The following is an 18,783-nucleotide window of genomic DNA, read 5'->3' on the forward strand; positions in this document are numbered from 1 at the left end:
GTTCGATTCCGGCTTGGGTCACTGTCTGTGCGGAGTCTGCACATCCTCCCCGTGTGTGCGTGGGTTTCCTCCGGGTGTTCCGGTTTCCTCCCACAGTCCAAAGATGTGCAGGTTAGGTGGATTGGCCATGATAAATTGCCCTTAGTGTCCAAAATTGCCCTTAGTGTTGGGTGGGGTTACTGGGTTATGGGGATAGGGTGGAGATGTTGATCTTGGGTTGGGTGCTCTTTCCAAGAGCCGGTGCAGGCTCGATGGGCCGAATGGGCTCCTGCACTGTAAATTCTATGACAAGAACATAATTATTTTTTTTAATATAAATTTAGAATACCCAATTCATTTTTTCCAATTAAGGGGCAATTTAGCGTGGCCAATCCACCTAACCTGCACATCTTTGGGTTGTGGGGGCGAAACCCACGCAAACACAGGGAGAATGTGCAAACTCCACACGGACAGTGACCCAGAGCCGGGATCAAACCTGGGACCTCGGCGTCATGAGAAAGTAGTGCTAACCACTGTGCAAATGCTGCTCTTGAGAGCAGCGTATTGAGGAATTTGTTCTCCATTGCCAAATTTATCTTCGTAAGAAGTCTTACAACACCAGGTTAAAGTCCAACAGGTTTGTTTCAAACACGAGCTTTCGGAGCACGGCTCCTTCTTCCATTCCTCCCCTCCTTGTCCTCCCCAAACATCCTCTTCAATTTGGGTCATTGCCTGTAATTTTGCCCCTTATCTGCTATCTCCACGTGATAATGTGGAAGGCATTGCATAAACGTAAAATGCAATTTCCTCATTTTCCTCCGCTCCACTAGTTATTTTCAAATAAAAAAAATTGAGTACCCAATTCATTTTTTTCCAATTAAGGGTCAATTTAGCGTGGCCAATCCACCTACCCTGCACATCTTTGGGTTGTGGGGGGTGAAACCCACGCAGACACGGGGAGAATGTGCAAACTCCACATGGACAGTGATCCAGAGCCAGGATTGAACCTGGGACCTCTCTCGGGGTTGTGAGAAAGCCGTGCTAAGCACTGCGCCACTGTGCTACCTGGTTATTTCCAAATTAACTGTCTACACACAAAAACAAAACTGTGCCTGAATTGAAGCATGTTGTAGAGGGAGGACTCCAGATTCCTTTACAGAATCGTGGAATGCTGTACTGACGATCGTGCCTAGGTCAGCTTCGGTTTTTAAATTTTAACGGCCAGAAAATTTATTTAATTTATAGATGAAATTGCCCTTACAATGCAATGTTTGTCATTTTGTTAAGTCTCTTCTTGTGTGCAGTTTCTTGATCATCTCAGTGGCTCTACCCAGGCCATCTCGTTAATAACTCCATTGCCTCAATACAGGAATGTTTTATATTAGGTTCAGTATTCAGTTTTGTACAAAGGCATTCATCAGTGTTTACAGCCATACAGTCATGAATGTTTACTACTTTTGAGCAAGGATGGCAAGTACTTTTCCAGTGAATGAAACTAAATGAAATGGGAGTGGCGCAGCGGCTAGCACTGCTGCATCACCGTGCCAAGGACCTGGGTTCGATCGTGGCCCCGGGTCACTGTCCTTGTGGAGTTTGCACATTCTCCCCTTGTCTGTGTGGGCCTCACCCCCACAACCCAAAGATGTGCAGGGTAGGTGGATTGGCCACGCTAAATTGCCCCTGAATTGAAATAAATAATTTGTCTAAAAGCTAACCAGAATTTGTCTCGAATTGACTTTCAAAATCCTTAGCAATTTACAACAGCATGCAAATATTTGTTTTGCTTGGCCACAATTATGTCAAAGTTGGAATCCTTGTGATTTTGTCACTTCCAGTCGCGCACTAAAGATGTGTGCTAGAGGGATTCTTGTTTTTCCCAGTTTGTCTTGTCGTTAAATACGAAGTGCTTCACTGGATAGATTTACAGTAGAGCTGTCTTGCTGGTAGCTTCATTATCTTTCTTAGAGATATCTCTAGGTACTTGAATGTAGTATGGTGACAGTAGAAAATAAGTGTAGCAAATGTCTATGTACTGTTGCAGACCAGCCAAATCAGATTTCAAAGTAGTTTTGGAGATCAGGGCAACTTTAAAATGCAGTGGCACCTGGATCAATGCAGTAAATTGAAACAGTGGAATCTTCAGAAGTTGCTGCGGTGGGTTTTCATTCTGTTCATTTTCTTTGCTGAATGAAATTATATCTGAACTGGAAAATGGACGAATGAAGATTTTAATTATCATGCGGGAGTGAATTCTAGAGTTAACCTTAGTTTTTAGGATCGATCTTTGACTTGTGTCTGAGTTGATGAGCATTCCAAGCTTTGTGGTGAGTTGTTTCCTGACTTAAGTACCTCAGGCAGCTGGAGGGGTGAAAATGTTTCTAATTGTCTCAGAATTAATTGTCTCCTCTGCCACATGCCAGAAAACTTCAAATAAAAAGTATGGATGCAACAACAGGGAACATGGATAAACTTGTGTATTAAGATCACAAATGTTTCTGTTCTTAAACAATCTATATAAGGGGGATTTTAAGCTGGTCTCCAAAGAACTCTTGTCAAGTAGATTGCAAATATGTTGCAACTTGTCATTTGGTTACCATGTTCTCTGTCCCTTGTGTTTGAGTTTTCTCATGCTTCCTCCAAAGGAAATGAATAAGTCAGTCAGTTATTTTATTTCAGTACCTGCTCAGGAAATGAATGTTAGTGCTTACTCCTAGCAACCAACAAAAGTATTGAGAGTTGGCAAGACCACCATTTATTGTCCATCCCTAATTACTCTGCGAAAGTTGTTTTTAAGAGTCCCCTTAACTTGTGGATCTAGATGCTCACTAACTAAAATCAGAAGTGAGGCACAGATGAAGTAACCTCTGTCTGCATCAAGGAACATCATGCCCAGTTAAGCTTTAAAACCATATTTAAATTTTGCAATTGATGCAGTCCCTCCACACAGTCACTACAATTTAGAATGCACTTGATACATCACCGATGGGAAGCTGGTCTGTCAGTAAAAAATTACCCAACTTATTTCAAAGAAAATCCTAAGACAAATGGCATCAACCAGTTTGCGGCAATCTGAATTCAATCAAATGCATGTTTGCCATATGTGAAGGCTTTGCATTCTGCAGTGTTTTGAATTTGGGGTGGAAAATATTTTAAAATTGAGAATGTTTTACTGGATTTGCCTTGTACACCTGGAAGCAAGTGTAATCAAAGTATTAAAATAAATTGGCACTGTGTACACAGCTCTGAATTTAATACTTTTTAACTAAAATTATAGTTGCGCATTACTACATCCGTTTACAATTTTTCTGAGTGAGAAACTGCGGTTCCAGTATTGCCAGTTATGCAAGGTTATTTGACATACTCATGCTTTCTTTGTATCACAGTTTGCTTTTACTGTATTGTCTAAAATATTTGATGGGGGTTTAAAAAAATATATAATGGCCCGATTATTCAGCACAGGGAACAATAATTGTATAAAGTTCATTCCAAACATAGTACAAATTGTGCTACAGTTGAGCCGTTCAACCTACCAATAAATGTTATCTAGCTGCAGGGGTTGAAAATGAAATTTGGGGAGGGACAGTGTATTGTGAAACGATGGATTTATAGCGGGCATGTTATTGAAAAAGCTAGCACAAGTCATTAGGACTGTAGTAAATGGATAGGTGATGGACTGCAGATCGACACTATCATGTGGCTGTTAGCATCCCAGCTGGTGTTGTAACTGGGATGGAAGATCCCAGAATGGAACCCTGGCTCAAAAGACTTTTACAATTTTTTTAATAACGCGTAGAGGGACAGTCACAGGATGGTTAATTAGATCTAATAAGAAAAAAAACATTGTTAATAATGAAAAAAAAAGGATTATGATGCAATACTCCCCCCTTAGTTTAAAAATTACACACCGTCTTTAAGATTAGCACAGATTGCAAAGTACATCTTTTAAAAAATAAACTTTACTGAAGTGACTTCACTAAGATGACAAGTATCCAATTCATTTTTTACAATTAAGAGGCAATTTAGCGCGGCCAATCCACCCATCCTGCATATCTTTTGGGTTGTGGGGGTGAAACCCACGCAAACACTGGAAGAATGTGCAAACTCCACACGGACAGTGACCCAGAGCCGGGATCGAACCTGGGACCTCGGAGCCATGAGGCAACCGTGCTAACCACGTGCGCCAATGTGCTGCCCTACAAAGTACATCTTAAGTTACAATAGCCTCATTACCCTCTCTGAATGCAAGTGAATGTGGATTTCTCCTCCAAATGTCCCCAGATGATGATTATACTGTTAACCACCAAACTCTGTCTTCCACACAAGTGATTTCAAATTCTGCTTTCAAAAGTCACATCTTCGAAATTGTGCTTGCCCTCCATTGCTTCTATCAAGATTTCGCTTTCAGTTTTACACTTCTCCCTTCAGGTTTCCTGTGCCTTAATGCCTTGTACACAATCTCGGAGTTCTCGCCACCAATTTCCACAACTATTTCAAATAACGTATCCCGAATTGCAATTTCTCACAAACCTTAGCACTACTGCAGAAACCTTTCTGGCCACGGACAATCCAATGCCATTTTGAAAAGCTCCAAGTTTCTCTTCCATTTACTCCGGGCTTATTTTGCAATCTTCTCTTCATTTCTCTTAACTAGCTGGACTTCAGGTTTCCGCCATCTGTTTTCTTAACCATGACTCCACAGTATGGCTTTCCTTCTACAGTACCAAGCCTAGAGATGTTCCCTCTTTTGGCCTTCTGAAACAGTGTTCTTCAAACCTTTTTTCCGGGGACCCATTTTTGCCAACCGGTCAACCTTCGGGACCCACACCGGCCGACCTGCGCAACCGACTATTTTCTCTTAACTTGTTTGCTGCTGACAAAAATGGAGGAAATGGTTTTGGGTCCCTTTGGCCCTCGTACACACTCCTCCAATGGAACCTGTTGGATGAAGGTGAAGCCTTCTGGTGTCGGAAAGTATGGAGTTTCCATCTGTCCAAAGTTCTGAATTTTTTTCCTGTAAAATTTTATCAAATAAACATCCGGGTGCTCCGGTTTCCTCCCACAAGTCCCGAAAGACATGCTTGTAGGGGAATTGGATATTCTGATTTCTCTCTAGGTGATTTTCACAGTAACTTCATTGCAGTGTTTTGTTTTTGTAAAATATTTTAATTCTCCATTTTTACATTTTCTCCAGGATTTGCACCCCACCCACAAGCAGTAAATGGTAACAAATACAAAGTCAATTTCCTTATCAACAACAACGATCCCATCCTCCCACCACCCCAAACAACGACCCACCTGACAATATAAACATCAACTAGAACAAACCCTCCCACGGTGGGACAAACAAAGGAGAAATAAGAGAAAGGAATCAGGAATCGCCAAAGGTCACCATTAACCTATAGAGTCCCTCCCACCCCCCTCCCCCTAACATTCAATGCCATCCAATCCCCGAAAGGGTACCGTAGATGACACCCATGCATTGCAAACCCCTCCTCCCCTCCACTTCCTCTTGCAAAAATCCTCCCCCCAACCTCTGTTCCTTCCCCCCATCTTTCCACCCCGGCTACACTCATTGGGCCCTATTCTGCCAGACTCCGATGGCCGCAGCCCCTCCCCCCACCTCACTCACGTTCACTGACCGGCTTAAACCGGCCAGCGTGGAGGCCCCTGCCCAGGTCTCTTTCCCCCTTGCCTGGCCCCAGGAAAACCAAGAAATCCCCTTTAGCACACAAACCCTGCATACATACCTAACCTCCAAAGAACCCTCATTGCAAGTATCCTTGTCCAAGTATATACAACGTTAGCTCATTGAGCACATACACCCGCCGCAGTGAAAAAAGTACAGTTACATGAGGCTACATCAGTACATGACCACTTCTCAATTCAGCCACAGTCCATCTGCCTTTGCAAGCTTCTCCGCTGCTTCCGCTGTCCCAAAATAAAAGCCCTTGGATTTGTACGTCACCCTCAACTTAGCTGGGTATACTATGCCGCACTGCACCGTACTGATGTACAGTGCCTTCTTCACCCGGCTGAAGGCAGCAAGCCTCCTCACCAGCTCCACCGTAAAGTCCTGATATATGCGTATACCAGGCTCAGCCCACTGCACCACCCGCTTCTGCTATGCCCAGCACAAGACCTTCTCCTTTACACTGTACCTACGAAAACACAGAGTCACTACTCTTGGCGGCTCACTCTCCTTTGGTACAGGCCTCCACGACCGATGAGCCCGATCCAGTTCATATCAGGAAGGATCATCACCCTCCCCCAGTAGCTTCGCCAACATCGTGGCAAAATACTCAGTCGGCATCAGGCCTTCCACTCCTTCGGGAAGACCCACAATCCTCAGATTCTGTCGCCTGGATCTGTTTTCCAAGTCGTCCATTTTGGCTCGCAGACCCTCGTTGATCTCTATCACCTTCCGCATCTCCTTCCCCATCGAGGTAAGTTGATCGCTGTACTGTAACAATGTCTCTTCCACTTCCTTCAGCGCCTCGCCTTGTTCACGTACCTCCACCACTGCGTTCAAAACGCCACCCTCACTGGGGCAATCGCCTCCTCCACCGGCACTTTCAATACCGCCCCCATCTCCTTCCTCATCGCCTCCATGTGTTTTGTAAACTGCGTTTCGAGTTCCGCGGCCATCACTGTGGTAATTTCTTCAGCTGTGGGCAATGCGGCCTCCCCTGGTGCCCCAGCCTCCATTTTACTTGGCTGTCCCCGCAGTGACCTTTCCGCTCCCTGCCGGACTTTCAGCTGTTTTTTTTCACTGACGTTTTTTTTAACTTGTTCTCCACATCCTTCTTCACTGTGCCTTCTCCCTGCTTTTGCCGCATCTGTTACCCCTGGGACCAGGCGTTAGACCCCGAAAATGCGGTTCCCGAGCGGGAGCCTTCCAATGTGCGGCTGCCTCCCGCCCGCCGTCGCCGGAAGTCCCCAACTTCATTGCAGTGTTAATGTAAGTCTACTTGTGGCACTAATAAAGATTATTAGATTATTATTATTATTGATCTCAAATTCTGCATTGCGTCTTGAATCACCACTTTTCTGACTGCATATTTTGCCAACAAGACTGGCTGCTGCCACAAATCAGTGATTGATGGGTTTGAAGCTCAGTCCAAAGTTGAGCAGCAGACTGATGCTTTGTGTTATCTGGATCGTATTATGTTTCTGGTTTGGGGTGGTTGAGGGGGTAGAGGTGTTTGTAGTGTGTTGTAAGGGAGTAGTGTTTACAATGGGGCCCAGAAATGATAGCCGTAGTACCTTCATTTTGTTCTCTCTTTTGAAGGGCATATTGGCTCATTTGTTACTGTATTGGATGTGACTCAGAGAGGTCATTGTAACAATGGAGAAAGATGATTGGGTGAGAGGTCTCATTGCATGCAGCTAGTATTGGGTAATTATTTATAACCATTGACAAATACTGCTCTAGTGCATAAATACTTGCCCACTGCGGTACTACAGCACAAAGGTGGATCTTGTCTTCAAAAATGGTTGTTGTTGAGTTTGTTTTTTCTTGGGTTAAGGCATCATTGGCATGTGCAAGTTTGGTGCAGTAGGTTTGCACTTGGGTTGTCACTTTCTGTAAATTTAGTTATTAGATAAGGACAGGCATGGGCTTGCTGGCAATATTTTAAAAAATCTTGCCGTCACACTCTTTTAAGCTTTCAGTTTGGTGAGGGACCAGTGTCTTGGGTGCCATCTTGACAAGAGTTGGCACTTTGGTAGATAAATTATTGGAAAGTATTCAGAGGGACAAATTTAATCTCCCCTTGGAGAGGCAACGATTAATCTAGGATACTCAGCATGGCTTTGTCAAGGGAGATCACGTCCAACAAATTTGATCAAAGTTTTTAAAGAGCTGACTAGGTGTGCAGAAGAGGGCAGAGTAGTTGAATTAGTCTACATGGGCTTCAGTAAGGCTTTTGACAAGGTTTTGCATGGGAAACTGGTCAAGAAGATCAGAGTAGGGCAATGAGGCAAATTTGATCTAAAATTGGCTCAGTGGCAGGAGGGTGACCGTTGAAGGTTGTCTTTGTGACTGGAAATCTGTGTCCAGTGGTGTTCCGCAGGGATTGGCGCTGGGTAACTTGTTGTTTGTAGTGTACATTAACGATCTTGATAGAAACGTCGGTGATCTGATTAGTAAGTTTGCAGATAAAACAAAAATTGGTATAGTAAATGGAGAAGAGGAAGGGCAGCATGGTGGCACAGTGGTTAACACTGCTGTCTCACAGCGCTGAGTGTCCGTGTGGAGTTTGCACATCCTCCCTGTGTCTGCGTGGGTCTCACCCCCACAAGCCAAAGATGTGCAGGGCAGGTGGATTGGCCACGCTAAATTGTCCCTTAATTGGGAAAAAAAAGAATTGGGTACTCTTAAGTTTATTTTAAAGAATGGAGAGGAAGAAAGCCTTTGAATACAGGACGATTTGGACTGGCAGGTCAGATGGACCGAACAGTAGCAAATGGAATGTAACTGTAAAGTGTGTGGTGATGCATTTGGGAGGCAAGGCAAGGGAATACACAATCATAGAATCCCTACATTGCAGAAGGAGGTCATTCAACCCATTGAATCTGCACCGACCCTTTGAATGAGCTCTCTATCCATGTCCACTCACCCATCCACCCTACCCTATCCTCATAACCCCAGAACCTGCACATCCCTGGATAGGGTCAATTCAGCCTGGCCAATCTACCTAACCTGCACATTTTTGGACTGTGGCAGAAAACTGGAGCACCCTCGAAGAAACTGGTGGAAACCACGCAGATTTTGTGATTGTGTATTCCCATGCCTTGCTAGCCCTCCCAAATACATCACCTCACACTTTTAGGTTAAATTCCACGCAGACACTGGGAGAACATAGAAACTCCACACACACTGACTCTAAGCTGGAATTGAACCTGGGTCCCTGGCGTTGAGAGGCAGCAGCATGTCACTGTGCCACCATGCCGCCTGATGAACGGTAGGACATTAGGAAGTACAGAGGGACCTCGGAATGCATGTCCATAGGTCCCTGAAGGCAGCAGGACAGGTAGATAAGGTGGTTAAGAAGGCATATGGTGGTGTAATGTAGGGAGAAAATGTACACAAGGTGGCTCCCATTGGGTACCTGATCTCTTTGCCCTTTTCCTTGGCACCACGTTTTGTTTATTCTCTGGAAACTCCTGGTAGTCTCTCTTTGCTGAGATGCCCAGAAAAAACAAAGATAAAAAAGCTTTGCGCAGAACTCGACAGCCTGAAGCTTCTCGGGGCTCAAAGTGAGGTAAAATTGCGGACTCGGTTTCTTTCTCTCCATCCACTCCACTAACAGCTGAGGTTCTCGTGAGTATTTTGGCAAAAGAGTTTGAGCAGCACTGACAAATCGTGTTGGTGGATCTTAAAAAATCAATCAAAGAGGCCGTGGCCCCCCATTCGAGTGGCTCTGGGATCCAATCACGATCAAAAGTATGAAGGTGGGTTTTATCGGACCAGTGAGTGGATTGCCATGCTGGAGTATGATCTGACTTCGGTAGCTGAAACTAATAAATTACTAAGAGCCAAGCTGAATGAGCTGGAAAACAGGTCCAGGAGCCAGAACATCCGGATTGAGGCCCATGCCCTCAGAATATTTCTCAGCCATGTTCCTCACAATGGTGGATTAGGGTGAATTTGCATCCCTGCCTGAATGAGACCGGCCCCATCGCTCACCTCGACTGAAGCCTTGTGCTGAAGGTCCAGCGTGTGTAGTGATTGTAAGATTCCACTGTTTTAGAGTTCTGTGATGGGCATGGGAACACCAAGATTTCAAGTGGGAAGGCCACTTTGTTAGACTGTACCAGGACTTGGACGCCGGGTTGACAAAACAAAGAGGTGCGTTTAATGGCATGAAGGCTGCCCTGCAATAAGCGTGCAGTCAAGTTCAGGATGGTCTGTTCAGCTCGCTTTAGAGTAACCTTTAGGAAACAGACTATTTTTTCGATCTGCTGGGAGATGTGGACTCTTCTGTTTAAAAAGCACAAGTTGTGCGCTTTATATTTGTGTGTCTTGTTGGGGTTGTGTTCTTATTGCTTTTGATTAAATATGAGGTACTCTACTCCCTGTACACACACGACTCCGTGGCAAAGTTTGGTTCCAACTCCAGCTACAAGTTTGCTGACGATATGACCATAATGGGCCGGATCTCGAATAACGACGAGTCAGAATACAGGAGGGAGATACAGAACCTAGTGGAGTGGTGCAGCGGCAACAGTCTCTCCCTCAATGCCAGCAAAACTAAAGAGCTGGTCATTGACTTCAGGAAACAAAGTACTGTACACACCCCTGTCAGCATCAACGGGGCCGAGGTGGAGATGGTTAGCAGTTTCAAATTCCTTGTGGTGGTGCACATCTCCAAAAAGATGTCCTGGTCCACCCACGTCAACGCTACCACCAAGAAAGCACAACAGCACCTATACTTCCTCAGGAAACTAAGGAAATTCGGCAGGTCCACATTAACCCGTGCCAACTTTTCCAAGTGCACCATAGAAAGCATCCTATCGGGCTGCATCACAGCCTGGTATGGCAACTGCTCGGCCCAGGACCGCAAGAAACTTCATAGAGTCGTGAACACCGCCCAGTCCATCACACAAACCTGCCTCCCATCCCTGGACTCCATCTACACCTCCCGCTGCCTGGGGAAAGCGGGCAGCAGAATCAAAGACCCCTCCCACCCGCCTTACTCACTCTTCCAACTACTTCCATTGGGCAGGAGAGACAGAAGTCTGAGAACACGCACAAACAGACTCAAAAATAGCTTCTTCCCCACTGTCACCAGACTCCTAAACGACTCTCTTATGGACTGACCTCATTAACACTACACCCTGCATGCTTTGTCCGATGCCGGTGCTTATGTAGTTACATTGTATACCTTGTGCTGCCCTATTATGTATTTTCTTTTATTCCCTTTTATTCCCATGTATTTAATGATCTGTTGAGCTGCTCACAGAAAAATACTTTTCACTGTACCTCAGTACACATGACAAATAAACAAATCCAATCCAACCCAAAGATGTGCAGGGTAGGTGGATTGGCCACGCTAAATTGCCCCTAAATTGGAAACAAATAATTGGGTACTCTAAAATTTATTTAAAAAAAGGGGGAAAAATAACAAGTAAAATAAATCAAAAAAAGAAATCTGTAGTTACAGATCTCAATGGGCATGGGTAGACTTTCTTACCCTGTAAAGAGTGCATGGAAATCCATTTGAATATGTTTACTGATCCATCTTCCGAACCTGTTCCGTCAATGAGCCTGGGACTTGAGTGTTGCTGGAGACTGACTTAGCACTTCAACACCAGTGCAATATCAGAAACTTGAGTCAGTGTTGCTTCATTCATTTCATTTTTCTGCTGAAGATTTGTGCTCTGCTGGGGTGTGGTTTCACAGGTGCTGCCTGAACGTTGGTCCTTTGATATTTTTGTGTATCTTTGACAACTGCTATCAAGGTGTTTAATTCACAGCTGATCCTATTCTCATTTTGCCTATCATGAGGGAATTCTCTTCCTAGGGGATTACTGAGGCAGCGCTTCTATTGCCCCTTGGCTGAAATTATTAACTCGCCATAGTTTAAGGATAAAGCCTGAACGTTCTAATCTGAATAAGTTTAACTACTCACTGGATAAGCTTCTTATATCTTGGGATCTATAGTCAATAGATTTGAAACAGTGTATATCTGCTTTAAATTTCTCCCACTACTGTCTCAATGTGAGCTAGGAAGTTGTAGCTGAACCAAGTTCAGTGCAAGTTAAATACATTCTCCAGTCAGTGGTGGTGTCGTCTTTTGGCATCTCCCTGCTTCTTGGTTTGTCCTGTAAAGCAGTTCCTGTGCTCCAGCCATCTCTTTATGAAATAGTTGTGTTTTGCTACTGAACAATAAGTAATCAAATTCAATGTCTATTCTTATTTCAAAAGTTGTGTGGTTGCGGCATTTCTTAGCACCACAGTTGCAGTCAGTGTTACGGGTTACGAGGTTTAGAACTCAAACTTTCTGCTTGAGACTAAAGATGAAAATTTACATTAAACTGTTATGCTGGAAGTAGTCGAGCTAAAGGAACAATAATATTTTGGTAAGCTGATTACTGGTCCCTGTACTTGTGGATGATTTTAATCTCTCTTTTACTAAACGACCTGGCAGAAGGAACTGAAGGCACTGTTGCAAAGTTTGCAGATGATACAAAGATCTGTAGAGGGACAGGTAATATTAAGGGAGCAGGGGGGGCTGTAGAAGGACTTGGACAGGCTAGGAGAGTGGGCAAAGAAGTGGCAGATGGAATACGTTGTGGAAAAGTGTGAGGTTATGCACTTTGGAAGGAGGAATGGAGGCATAGACTATTTTCTAAATGGAGAAATGCTTAGGAAATCAGAAGCACAAAGGGATTTGGGAATCCTTGTTCAAGATTCTCAAGGTTAACGTGCAGGTTCAGTCGGAAGTTAGGAAGGCAAATGCAATGTTAGCAGTCATGTCAAGAGGACTAGAATATAAGAGCAGGGATGCACTTCTGAGGCTGTAAAAGGCTCAGGTCAGACCCCATTTGGAGTATTGTGAGCTATTTTGGGCCTGTATCTAAGGAAGGATGTGCTGGCCTTGGAAACGGTCCAGAGGAGGTTCACAAGAATGATCCCTGGAATGAAGCACTTGTCGTATGATGAACGGTTGAGGACTCTGGGTCTGTACCCGTTGGAGTTTGGAAGGATGAGGGGAGATCTTATTGAAACTTGTAGGATACTGCGAGGCCTGGATAGAGTGGACATGGAGAGGATGTTTCCACTTGTAGGAAGAACTTGAACCAGAGGACACCATCTCAGACTGAAGGGACAATCCTTTAAAACCGAGATGAAAACGAATTTCTTCAGCCAGAGGGTGGTGAATCTGTGGAACTCTTTGTCGCAGAAGGCTGTGGAGTGTCTTTAAGGCAGAGATGGGTAAGCTCTTTATTAATAAGTGGATCAGGGTTATGGGGAGATGGAAGGAGAATGGGAATGAGAAAAATCAGTCATGGTTGAACGGCGGAGCAGACCCGAGTAGCCTAATTCTGCTCCTATGTTTTCTGGAAAATCCTGTCTTGACAGGTTTGAGTTTTGTTGAGGGTGTAACTACTGTAGTAGGGTACATAATGGGCAACTGGTCGATGTTGTGTACCTGGATTTCCAAAGGGCATTCAATAACTGTCAGAAGTTAATCGGCAAGATGGCTCATGGAGTTAGAGGCAACATTTTAACATGGATAGAGAATTGATTAACTAAGCAGAGAATGGGCATAAATGGGGCCTTTTCAAGTCAGCAGGTAGTTATAGTGGAGTGCAAGGATCAGTGCTGGGGCCTCAGCTATTTACAATCTACACAAATGACTTGGATGAAGAGGTGAGTAATGTATCAAAGCCTGCTGATGATATCAAGCTAGGTGGGAAGGCAAGCTGTGAGGAGGACCGGCTGCAAGGACATATAGAAGGTGAATGGTCAACAAGTCCGCATATAATGGAGGGAAGTATGAAATTATTCACTTTTTGGTCATAAGAATAGGAAAGCAGGATATATTTTAAAAGGTGGGAAACTTGCCAGTGTTTTTTAAAAATAAACATTTTATTGAGATATTTTTGGGATAATAGCAACAACAAAATAAACAATGTACATGAAACTAAACATAATGCAAAAGACATCTCCCTCCTTTACAGGTCTCGCCTTTATAAACCCTCTACTCTAAGCTAAACTTTACCCCCCCCCCCCCCCCCCCCCCCCCCCCTCCCTCCCTTCTGCTGAGATTAATTTTCTGCGAAGAAGTCGATGAACGGTTGCCACTCCGGGTGAACCGTAACAGTGACCCTCTCAAGGCGAACTTCATTTTCTCCAAACAGAGAAAGCTAGCCATGTCCGATAGCCAGGTCTCCGACTTCGGGGGCTTTGAGTCCCTCCAAGCTAATAGTATCTATCTCCGGGCTATCAGGGAAGCAAAGGCCAGAAGTTCGGCCTCTTTTTCCTTCTGGATTCCCAGGTCTTCTGACACCCTGAAAATTGCCACCTCTGGAATCAATGCCACCCTTGTTTTCAACACCGTGGACATGACATCTGCAAACCCCAGCCAAAATCCCCTAAGCTTCAGCCATGCCCAGAACATGTGGACATGGTTCGCTGGTCCTCCCACACATTTTGCGCACCTGTCTTCCACCCCAAAGAATCAGCTCATCCGGGCCACTGTCATGTGAGCCGGTGAACGACCTTAAATTGTATCAGGCTGAGCCTGGCACATGTTGCGGATGCATTGATTCTACTCAACGCGTCTGCCCATAGACCATCCTCTATCTCTCCTCCCAGCTCCTCCTCCCACTTGCGCTTCAGCTCCTCGGTCTGTGTCTCCTCTGACCCCATAAGTTCCTTGTAAATGTCAGAGATGCTCCCTTCTCCTACTCACCCTCTGGAAACGTAGCGGTAGGAGCGGGAAGGTTGACACCTGTTTACGAAGGAAGTCCCGCACCTGCAGGTACCTGAATTTGTTTCCCCTTGCCAACCCAAACTTCTCCAGCGCCCTCATACTGAAAGCTCCCCTCTATAAACATATCCCCCATCCTCTCAATCCCTGCTCTGCGCCATATCTGGAATCCCCCATCCATACCTCCCGGGGCAAACCGGTGTTTATTACAGATTGGGGACCAGACTGATGCTCCCACATGTCTCCTCCGTAGCCCTCAGACTCTCAGGGCCACCACCACCACGGGGCAGGTGGAGTACCGTACCGGTGGGAACGGCAGAGGCGCAGTTACCAACGGCCCCAGACTGGTGCTCTTGCATGAAGCTGCCTCCATATGCTCCCATGCTGACCCCTCGCCCACCACCCACTTCCTGATCATGGCTATATTCGCCGCCCAGTAATAGTTGCTAAAATTTGGCAGCACCAGTCTGCCCTCTCCCGACTCCGCTCAAGCATTACCTTCCTTACTCACGGGGACTTGCCCGGTCAAACAAAGCCAGTAATCACTTTGTTGACCCGTTTAATAAAGGACCGTGGAATAAAGATGGGGAGATATTGAAACACGAACAGGAATCTCAGGAGGACCGTCATCTTCACCGTCTACACCCTCCCTCCCAGCCAGTGACAACTGAAGCGCGTCCCACCTCCGAAGATCGTCCTTCATTTGGGCCAGATTTAATTTATGCAGCCACTCCTGCGCCACTTGAATGCCTAGGTACCTAAAGCTTCCCCCTACTAATCTAAATGGCAGCTCCCCCAATCGCCTCTCCTGTCCCCTCGCCTGGACCGCAAACAACTAACTTTTCCCCCTATTTAGATATTTAGTTTATACCCCGAAAACATTCCCCGAGAATCCTCATGATTTCTTCCATCCCCTCTATTGGGTCCGATACATACAGAAGCAGGTCGTCTGAATAGAGCGAGACTCTGTGCTTCATGCCCCCTCCAGCTCTTTGAGGCTTTCAGAGCAATTGCCAACGGCTCCATAGCTAGCACAACAGTGGGGAGAGGGGTCATCCCTGCCTCGTCCCCCGGTGCAGTCTAAAACAGTCCGATATTGTCCAATTCTTCCGTACGCTTGCCACAGGAACCTGATACGGCAACCTGACCCAGTCAATAAAGCCCTGCCCAAATCTGAACCATTCCAGCATCTCCCACAGATAATCCCATTCTACCCGATCAAAAGCCCTTTCTGCATCCATTGCGATCACTACCTCCATCTCCCTACGTTCCGGGGCATCATGATCACGTTTCACAACCTTCTTACATTGGCCACCAACTGCCTACCCTTAACAAATCCCGTCTGGTCCTCCCCAATAACGTTTGGAACACAATCCTCAATCCTGGAGGACAAAATTTTGGCCAGCAATTTGGCATCCACGTTGAACAGGGATATCGGCCTGTGGGACCCACACAGCTCCTAATCCTTGTCCTGCTTCAGAATCAGCGAAATTGTGGCCTGCGACATCGTCAGGAGCAGCACCCCTCTTTCCCTTGCCTCATTGAACATCCTCATCAACACTGGCCCCAATATCCCAGAGAACTTTTTATAAAACTCCACTGGGTATCCGTCTGGCCCCGGGGTATTACCCGACTGCATGGCCTTCAGATCCTCCACTATCTCTTCCAACCCGATCGGGGCCCCCTTCCCTCTACCAGCTCCCCGTACACCTTTGGGAAATTCAGCCCCTCCAAGAAGTGCCTCATCGAAACTTGTCAGTGTTGATGTTCCAAAGAGACTTGGGTGTGCTTGTACATGGAATACAGAAAGTTCCTTTGTGCAGCAAGCAATTAGGAAAGCAAATGGTTTATTGGCCTTCCTAGCAAGGGGATTGGAGCACAAAGGTAAAGACATGTTGGTATTGGGGAGACCATCTCTAGAATCCTGTGCAGTTTTGGCATCCCACATTTAAGAGGATGTACTTTCATTTGGAGGACGTACAGCAAAGGTTTGCTGGATGGGCTGAGGGGTTTTCTATGATAGGTTAAGTAAGTTGGACTTATGTTCTTCCATTCAGAAGATTAGAGATGAGCTCATTATAACCTACAAAATTCTTAAGGGACTTGTTAGGGTCGAGGTTGAGTGATTGTTTCTGCTGGTTTAAGAGGCTAAAATATGGAGGCATGGTCTCTGGATAAGAGGCTTATCATTCAGAACTGAGATGAGAAATTACAGGGTTGTGAATCTTTGGAATTCTCTACCCAGAGGGTTGAAATGTTATCTCACTTGCAACAAGTTGTAAATTCCATTTGTAAATTGTGCTAATCAGCTCTGATGGACTCTGAAATATTACCTATCTTTCATCCATAGATGCCAACTTATCTGTGTTTCTAGCATTTTCTATTTTTGTTTCAGACTTGTAGTATTTGCAGTTTGCTTTGATTTGGAGCTGCTGGCTTTGCATGTTGAACTGAGGCCCCATTTGCCCATACGTGGGTGTAAAAGATCCCAAAACACTATTTCAGAGAAGAGCAAGGGAGTTATCCTTGGTATCCTGGTCAGTATTTGTACCTCAATCAACATTGTAAAAATCGTTATCTGTGATCACACTTTTTAAGGAGTTGGCCATGGAGAAATTGGCCGCCTTGTTTCCTATGTTGCAGAATTACTTGTTGGCCATAAAGCACTTTGGCACGTCCTGTGGCCACAAAAGGCATTCTATAAATGCAAGTATTTTCTTTCAAGTGGTACTGTTCAAACTGGCGAACAAAAGTGGAGTGGTAAATACAGTAATTAGTAGAAGTTTCACCATCAAGATTTAGTAGCCTAGTTAACTTTCTGTGTCAACAGCTGATGCTAATATATATATATATATATTTATTTAAAATTTCTGCAGGAAAACCTTTAAAGTGAACGATATATTGGCCAAAGTGGAGAAGATGAGGGGAGAGCAGGAATCTCCCAGGTAAGTTGGTTTTATAACTCGTGAAAATATTGTGCATTTTGTTATGAGGTGTTGCTTGACCCTTAATTCACTGGAACTTTACCTGTACATCCAGCCTACTGTTATTGGATCTATATAGTGTTTTCCACCAGCTTTCTGCAGAGGTGATCGAAATTAGTCAGTGGTGGGGAAGAGAGCGAAAACAGGTTGTCAAGAGAAGGAACCATTCGACCATTGGTTTGCCAAATCTGTCGAGTGGCAAAATGTGCTTAATCGGGTGGCAAACCCCTCAGTCAGGAGTTAATTAACAACCAGTGGGAACAGTGTATAGGCTGCAACTCTGGATAATTGGGGAATAATTTTCCTTTGTTATACATAATACATTCTCCACGTGTAATATTTTGTAGCTGGCAATTGCCAGTTTTATTTATGAAAACGTGATTCAAATTATGGTCTCAAACACATCTGACCCATTATTTTTCAGGTCAAAATGTTTTTAAGCTAAAAATTATGTTTTGTAATTTTGAATAGCAAAAATGTAGCTTAATGATCAACCACTCCAGGGTATAATCAAATTATGAATTATCCCCACTAATTGAAAATGCCGGTGGGATTTTGTTTTAAAAAAGCTTGACATACTTTTTTAGTTTTCTGTTGCCAAATGTTCACATTTCATTGCCATATTGTGTGTAACTGAAACATTTTTACTATATGAAGTAATTGCTTATTTTAAAAAATAGATTATCAACGATGGCTGAAATTCCCTTTGTCTCTAGTAATTAGCAATTAATTAGCCGTGTGGCCCTTTGAAAATGGAGCATTGTTCTGGTTGTTGCTGTCAGCTTAAAAAACACCGTACATAATTGGTAGGTCTGAGGTTGTGCAATAATGCATCAGTGATTAAAAATTATTTTGTCCTTCTGGCAATAGGCTGAAAACTAGACATTGTGTTGTGGAACCTAAGCAATCTCCCTGGACAAAATTGAACATGTTCATTTAAAAAGAAATATTTTTTCAATTAAGGGGCAAATTAGCATGGCCAATCCACCTACCCTGCACATCTTTGGGTTGTGGGGGTGAGACCCACGCAGACACGTGGAGAATGTACAAACTCCACACACACAGCGATCCGGGGCCGGGATCGAACATGGGTCCTCGGTGCCTTGAGGCAGCAGTGCTAACCACTGCGCCACCGTGCCTCCTGAACATGTTCAAGGACAGAAATGGCTGTGATATCTTTAGACTGGAGACTGTTGATGCTTTCTGTCAAATATGTGTGGGTAGTATATGTGTGAACCGTACCCCTCTTGTTAATGCTTTGGGGTAAGTAAAGAAAGTTAGGAGTACAGAATTAAATTTTCTGCATGCATCACACCATTTCTGAAACTAATTTTCTTGATTGGAACGAATCAATTTAGAGCTTGGAAGTACACTCCAGA

General features: G+C 44.6%; 1 protein-coding gene across 1 annotated transcript in view; it reads left to right on the plus strand.

Moving 5' to 3' along the window:
• The window catches only part of suz12b (SUZ12 polycomb repressive complex 2 subunit b), an 83,477-nt gene that overhangs the window by 13,083 nt on the left and 51,611 nt on the right, over positions 1–18,783 (plus strand). The window contains exon 4 of the mRNA XM_038776928.1: positions 17,297–17,365. Within this exon, the coding sequence (XP_038632856.1) occupies positions 17,297–17,365 (69 nt within the window). The remainder of the gene's footprint in view (positions 1–17,296; positions 17,366–18,783) is intronic.

The sequence above is a fragment of the Scyliorhinus canicula genome, chromosome 18 (assembly GCF_902713615.1).
Source record: "Scyliorhinus canicula chromosome 18, sScyCan1.1, whole genome shotgun sequence".
Taxonomy (NCBI): domain Eukaryota; kingdom Metazoa; phylum Chordata; class Chondrichthyes; order Carcharhiniformes; family Scyliorhinidae; genus Scyliorhinus; species Scyliorhinus canicula.